General features: G+C 41.2%; 1 protein-coding gene across 2 annotated transcripts; it reads right to left on the reverse strand.

Moving 5' to 3' along the window:
• Positions 1 to 2,646: 2,646 nt before the first annotated feature.
• Positions 2,647 to 7,484, reverse strand: SELENOK (selenoprotein K). 2 transcript variants are annotated; one of them, XM_066616537.1, is made up of 4 exons: positions 7,304 to 7,484; positions 4,517 to 4,607; positions 3,159 to 3,239; positions 2,647 to 2,740 (listed from the first exon to the last, which is right to left on the reverse strand). In XM_066616537.1, exons 1-4 carry the CDS (start codon positions 7,320 to 7,322, stop codon positions 2,647 to 2,649), a joined length of 285 nt encoding a protein of 94 aa, XP_066472634.1. In that variant the 5' UTR covers positions 7,323 to 7,484. The 2 variants fall into 2 exon arrangements, with proteins under 2 accessions (XP_066472634.1, XP_066472635.1); XM_066616538.1 differs by having other exon boundaries at positions 2,656 to 2,740.

The following is a 7,484-nucleotide window of genomic DNA, read 5'->3' on the forward strand; positions in this document are numbered from 1 at the left end:
CTTCCCTCCCTGGGCTGGAAAAGCGCCCAGGCTGCACTCCTAGCCACATTTACCTGGGAGCAAGCCCCCTTGACTCCGATGGTACTTACTTCTGAGTAGGCATGCCTGGGATGGGGCTCTGAGGCTGCAATCCTAGCCACACTCACCTGGGAGCAAGCCCCCTTGACTATAATGGAACTTACTTCTGAGTAGGCATGCTTAGGGTGGGGCTCTCAGGCTGCAATCCTATCTACGCCTTCCTGGGAGCAAGCCCCCTTGACTACATTGGCTGTTCCCCCCCCCCTCACAACACCAGAACCAGCGGACAGCCACTAAAATTGATTGTTGGGAAGAGTTAGGACAGACAAAAAGAAAATATTTCTTTACTCAGCGTGTAGTTAGTCTGTGCAACTCCTTGCCACAGGATGTGGTGATTGCCTCTAGCCTGGATGCCTTTAAAGTGTGACTGGACAAATTATTGGAGAAAAAGTTGATCATAAGTTACAAGCCACAATGGGTATGTGTAACATCCTGATTTTAGAAGCAGGCTACCTCAGAATGCCAGATGCCAGGGAGGGCACCAGCATGCAGGTCTCTTGTCTAGTGTGCTCCAGGAGGCATCTGGTGGGCCACTGTGAGATACAGGAGGCTGGAGTAGTTGGGCTTTTGGCCTGATCCAGCCGGGCTTTTCATGTTCTTATAAGCCACCTTGAGTCCTCTTGGGGAGAAAGGTGGGGTAAAAATGCCCATACTGTGCATGTCATCCCCCCCTCCATCATTTCATCCTCACAACACTCCTGTAAGGCAAGCCAGTCTGAGGGAACGCTTGGTGACAGGCAGCCAGTGTTTCCTGGCTGCACAGATCTTTGAGCCCAGGGCCAAGTTAACACTCCAACTGCTATACTGGCTCATATTTTCATTCCGTCCTGCTGTTTGTCTATACTTGCAATGGTTTCCAAACATTTTAGCACCAGGACCCACTTTTTAAAACACTCTGTCAGGACCCACCAAGGTTTATCAGACTTTAAAAAGGAGATATTACTTATATAAATAATTTTATTTATAAGTATAAGAAGCCCTCAAACTTGCTCTCTCTATTTACACATGCTTGCAAATGGTAGGAGCTCAACTCCTTGCAGGTCGGTTAGCAGCTATCTTGCAAATTGCAGGAGCTGAGCTTTTTGCAGGGTAAGCAGTAGCTACAATTTATGGTTTTTCAATAGCATCAGGGCTTGAGGCAGCTGGCTATCTGATCTTTCCATCACCCTTTTATGGTCCACCAAAAATCAGGTCAAACGCAGTTTGGGAACCACTGGTCTATAGCATATACAGTATGCAGGAATTGCGTGGTGTTATTGTTTTTAATTAGCAGGGAGAAAAAAATCTGTAGCTTCATATTTGGCTGCATCTTACTGAGTCAGATTACTGGCCTACTTTAACCCCTCTGACAGCAGCTTCCCGTCTTTGGCACAAATCTCTCAACAATTCTACTTGAGATTCTTTAGGTGGAGAGGCAGGGGACTGTTTGCATGTGCTTTACCCAGAGTTCTAGCCACCTCGTGTAGGATAGGGAAAGCTTTGTTGCACAGACACAAACCAGAACTGTGTAGTAAAACCAAGAGCGGCTTACATTTTTGAGATGAAAAAAATTAACAGAAGACCACTTCAAAGGTTACAAAACTGGCAGAGGCATTCAATAATGCAGTTATGTCAACCATTGCTATTTATTTCATGCCACAGCCACATGACGCTTCCTGTAATGATAGCAAGATCTAAAGTGTTCCATGAGCTTATATGACATGGGGAGGAAGGCAGGATAGTGTGGTTTCAACCCTGAGAAAGTTTTAGGGCTCTTCAGAAACATTAGAATACACAAATTTATAGTTATTTCTTTTTACACAGGATTGAGTTTTCTTCACCCTTTTCTCTTCTATCTTGTGACATGAAGATCTTGTGACACATGAGGGTATTTGGAGGGGAAGAGTTATGTGCTCACCCAGTTCCCACATTAATAAGAAAATGGAGTAGGAATCTGTGTTTTCTACATATTTTTCTGCTCTTAAGCAAGCTTCACAAAGAGGTGGAAGTCCAGACAAGCCCCTGCAGCACCCTTAGCAACGCAATCCTGGGGACATGTACTTTGCCTTGGATGTGATACTCAGCTTCTTCTCCTTCTGAACTCTTGTATTCTATAATTCATTATTAAAATTTCAGAAATCATGTACATAAAAATATTAAGTATGGTCTTATAATTTTTAAAAAAGTTTCCAAGTCAATATTTTTGCAAAGCCATATATTTCTCATAACTTTACAGCGACATCAAAGTGTTCACAAACTATACAAAAAAGGCTTAAAACAGACAATAAACAGGAGCATTTAATTTAATAGAACTGCATTTCAGTTATACTGGATCCTCAAAAGGGAATTCCCAGCACAACTTCATTATTCTGTTAATTCACAGAGCAGGGAATTACTTAGACATACACATTCACAGTCCTCAGACCTATTTGGTTTATCTTCAGCAGGTCTTCTTATTCTTGCAAATATGTATGACTGCTTGCCTGCTTCTTAAAGCAGGCGTTTACCTAAGAGAAAAATGAGACAAATTATGGTTCTCAGACAAATCTTGTTTTTTGGTGTTAGGCCTAACAAGAAAGAGGTAATAAGTTACCTTCCTCATCCACCTCCACTCATTGGTGGTGGACTTGGACCTCCAAAGTGGCTTATTCGACCCATTCTACGGCGAGGAAATCCTGGAGGACTAAAAGAGAAACAATGGAAAATCCTATGTCAACAATACTTCAATCTCCATTAACATGTAACAAGTCATAATTTGTTTTAGTATGTAATTGTATTTTTTCCTGTTATAGGTTATATGCTACTTTGAGAAGTAGCCATTAATTTAAAAAATAGTTTGATTTAAAAGCCCATTCAGTGGCACTTAATCCCAGGTAATGTATGTATAGGATTGCACCCCAGGGTCTTCATGTCTTGTCCCTGCTCCCTACCATGTGTAAAAATATACATACTAGGACTGGGTATATAAACCAGATTGTAATATCTTCATTTCCATCCAACGTAGTTTATAAACAGGTATAGATTTCAGAAAAACCTGTGATCTGTATATAACAGGCAGCAAGTTTTCTTATTACATCTAAGTTAAAGTGAATAAGCAATACCCTCTTCCATCGTCATATCTTGAAGAAGAAGAAGATGTGTAGCCTCTCCTTCTCAAATCAGGGTGAATAATACTCTGGAAACTAAAAGGAAACAAAATTGCTGTTAGCTGAGCTGAATGCCCAAAAATTAACGTCAAAATCACCACTACTGGAATACAACAACAACAACAACAACAATAATAATACATGTATTTATATATCGCCTTTCTTGGTCCTCAGATTTCTCCTCAGACTTTATTCAAGGCGGTTTACATGGACAGGCTGTTCTAAATCCCCGTAGGGATTTTTACAATCAAAGAAAGGTTCTATCTTTCAAGAACTACAACATTTCAGATGGATCTTTTTGATCTGGTATCACATTCTGGTCTCCAATTTCCTCCCACGCAAGCTGACAAGCAGCTCCTTCATCTCTCACATGGAGGGCAGCCAAGACGCTTCTTCGCTCACACCAAAAAGCAGGTGGAATAACTCAGCTCAGCTTGTTAGCTGCTTCAAGGTCTCACCATTCACTGTGCCGGTGGCCTCGAACTGGTGACCTGCGGATGTTATCTTCAGGCAAATGGAGGCTCTACCCTCTAGACCAGACCTCCTGCCCAGACCAGAAGCTTGTGCCAATTCAATGACATCCTCAAGTACAGTTCAGCAATTCTTAAAAGTTTTGTAGAAAAATCAGTTTTACAATTCATTTGATACCTTCTGAATTAGGTTAAATAATGCAACTCCTCTTTTGTCAACTGAAAATTGAATAGAATGTTGACAAATTCCATTGAAACAAACCTAATGCTAATTAGTATATGCAAGAATTCAAAATATATTCAGGATGTGCCCACCTGTCACAAAACATGCTATTACCAACATGTGCCTTCACTAATTACTTACAGAATCATATGAAGAGAATATTCATAGCTACCAAGACTCAATTCATAATGTGTATAATAACTTTAAATGTTATTGCAGATTAGCAAATTATGGCTAATATTTTTTAACTCTGTTTCATGCAAGAACCATTCAATCTACTCAACAAAAAATGATAAAGAGAATAAAGATACAAATATTGATGAGGAGGGACACCCTGAATTTCCCATTCAGTACCATATGGGCAACACCTCTGTCTTCTACAGCTTGACCATCATGAGCAGACTTCATTTACTATACAGAATTGCTCTCAACACTGGGAGGAATTCTATGCACACCCCTAGTTCTCTGTGTTCATCTGGGTACCTACTGAGCTTGGAATTTCTCTTCCTATATACAGATGCAAATATTTGTACATGAGATCACTGATAAGTGAGAACTCTTTTAAGCCAATATGAAAGCTGCAAAATGCAGGATTCTAATTAAAACAACAGCCTACTTACAACATTACTACAAAGTCTGCTATTCCCCAAAAGAAGTCAGTTATAGATGACAAACTCCAAGGAGCTCGAGTCCGGCTATCCAACACTTGGCCTACAACAAAGGAATACAAATGGGTTAATATTTCGCCACAGTAATGAAGGTACATTATTATACATGAGTAATAAGTATTAATCACAAAAATAAACATTTTACACTAGAAGGCACAGCCACTTCTCTGGATATTAGATGAAATCGCAAAAGTAGACTTTAGTTTCCAGACAGTGGTACACCAGCATCAAAATAAACATGTATGGATACAAACAGTATTTAAAACACACAGAGGCCAGAATGAATCTGTGCTTGTCCACTGACAGTTTTCAGTCTACTGTGAAACAAGAGTGGACTGAGCATGTGAGTGGCATAGCCATGCATGCGCCTCAGTGCACACTGGAGGTTCTAAGTGAGACAACAGGTCTCCCACCATCTCGTATCACAAACTGCTTTTCAAATCCCTTTGTGTTTCAGAAGTGGCTTACAGTCTGTGTGGGTTGTGAGTGGGGCTGTTGAAGACAAACAAAAACACGCTCTTTATACATTCTTGAAGTTTTTTTAAAAAAAGTTTGTACATTGTACGGAACATCAACAAGTGACAAAGAGTCAAACTATCAGCTGCCTTCACCTTCACAAAGCAAAAGCCAGCTTTTCTCAAATAGCAGCACTAAAGAAGTGAATCAGTGACCACTTGTACCAAGCACATTACTATTTAATAAGTATGTAATAAAAGCGCACTTGTACTAAAGGCATAAATTTGGCTTAGGGACAGTATAAACTCCTGTGCAATCCTATACATGCTTTTGTGTAAACAAGTCCCACAATGTTCAGTGGGATTTACTCCAGGTAAGTGTGTATAGAATGGCAGCCTGATTTAATTAGATCAGTGCAATCACCAAGTATGCTGACAAGCCTTGTTCGCAGCTGGTTCCTATCCATATTGTCTCAAAGCTCAAAACACCATAGTGAAATTAAATGTAATTAATACACTTTATAACCTGCGTTTCTCTCCAAATAAACAGTGTTCAAGACAGTATACAATAGAAAGGAAAAAAACAATAAAATACCAAAATAGGAAATATGAAGTGCAATTAGCATTAAAAAAATCATAAAGTGCAATAGAAAACATTAAAATACCATTACACAGCTTTAGACAATTGTGAATTAAAGAAAGCAAGCATTATTTCACCTCAAGTCTTTCAAGCATTGTAAGTATATAAAAGATTTAATATACCACCATGAAAAGATGGTGGTGGTGGGCATTAAGGACAAAAATCGGAAGCAGAGAGAAAATAGTAAAGCGACAGTAAAGCTAAGGCACAAAAAAAAATTGAACTTTGTTAAAGCTGCATTTACTGTCTAACAGTCTGCACTATAAAAATCTATACAGTATTACTATAATCAAGTTTGAGTGTCTGTAACCAAAACAAGTACACAGGTCTGTCCTTTCCCCTCCCTCCTTTCTGTTCCCTCATGTTGATATCTAGGCTGCAAACCCTCTGGGACGGGACCTCTCTGCTCATTCTTTGTGAAGTGCCATGGATATATATGGCACTATCAAAATAAATGCACACTAGTTAGACTTAGTAAGTTATAAATCTTTCTCATACCTCATGTTTCATATTAAAGGCATCTACAAGTGGCGCACAGCAGGCAGAAAAAGCATTTAGTATCACTTGTGTGAAAAATGACTTGAGAGTGCACACAAATTGATTTCACTGCAGAAATAGTGCAATTTTATACACACCTGCTCAGACTCTTCCCACTGAGTTTAATGGGATTTTACTCACAGGTCAGTGTGTATATAGGATTGCAGACAAGAGCCCAATCCTAGGCATGTCTGCTCAGAAGTAAGTCCCATTATACTGTATAATCGATGGGAAAAAGTGTGTGGAAAGGAAAGTGTGGATGAGCCTTCAGAACACTTTTAGAGAAGGGGCTTTAACTTCAAAGGGATTCACTCAGGCTCCTTAACAGTTAACCTTTCCACACATTGTCATTTTATTTTGAGAAAGTTATACCCCACCTTTCCCATGTAAAACCCAAGGCGGCTTACAAAGCATTAGAAACAAGTACAGAGTATCACAAGTAAAAAACCAGCAAACAATGCAGGAAGACATTAATTTTAACATTACAAAGTGAAGAATGAATATCAAAAACAGAGCAAAATTTAAGGGAGAAAGCAAAAGATAACTCATTGAGCCAGTGGGGAGGAGATAAGTCAAGGGAGGACATTGTGCATCCTTTCAATGAGAATCACCATATTCTTCATGTGCCTGATTCTAGAAAGGACTCCATCAGGAAGAACTTCATCAGAAAGAACTACTACCATCTTTTGTAAGCTGCTTGGGATATCTCTTAGATCCACACTTTCCTGGGAGTAAGCCCCGTTGGCTATAATGGGACTTACTTCTGAGTAGGCATTGCTAGATTGGGCTCTGGGGCTGCACACTTTCCTGGGAGTAAGCCCCATTGACTCTAATGGGGCTTACTTCTGAGTAGACACGCAGAGGCTCACGAATTTAAAGTGGGATGTCAGCTTCTTTAGCGATGGATGAAGTGGGGGTTCTAGTTTCCTGTACTGATCATTAAGAGAAGGAAAACTTGGTTCAGACAGGGAACAGGCAATGCCACCTGGTGTATTTGTCTTTCCCAGCCCCCGTCCCCCCGGGCCCGGGAGGTGTCCATCATGCCCTCACTGCCACCCTTGGCGTCCCACAAGAACGTCCCACGCCCAGAGGATCTCAGCCTCTCACCGTTCGAAATGTAGACCATGGCTGCGCTGCGCACCACCTCGCCCAGCAGGCGCCCTCCAGTCCCGCACCCCCGGCTGTGGCTCGCGCTCCACCCCTGGCTGTCGAAGCCGGAGCTGGAGCGCCAGCATAGGCTCAGCGCTGCGGGGCGGGGCTCCTGCGTCACCACCTTCCCAGCGGGCCG

Source organism: Tiliqua scincoides, chromosome 2, assembly GCF_035046505.1.
Source record: "Tiliqua scincoides isolate rTilSci1 chromosome 2, rTilSci1.hap2, whole genome shotgun sequence".
Taxonomy (NCBI): Eukaryota; Metazoa; Chordata; class Lepidosauria; order Squamata; family Scincidae; genus Tiliqua; species Tiliqua scincoides.

Excerpts from the sequence above, each read along its gene's own strand:
- SELENOK (XM_066616538.1), bottom strand. Across the intron at positions 3,240-4,516 it reads GCAGACTTTGTAGTAATGTT|TTTCCAGAGTATTATTCACC; the intron begins GTAAGTAGGCTG and ends GTTTCCTTTTAG. Across the intron at positions 2,741-3,158 it reads AGATATGACGATGGAAGAGG|TCCTCCAGGATTTCCTCGCC; the intron begins GTATTGCTTATT and ends TTTCTCTTTTAG.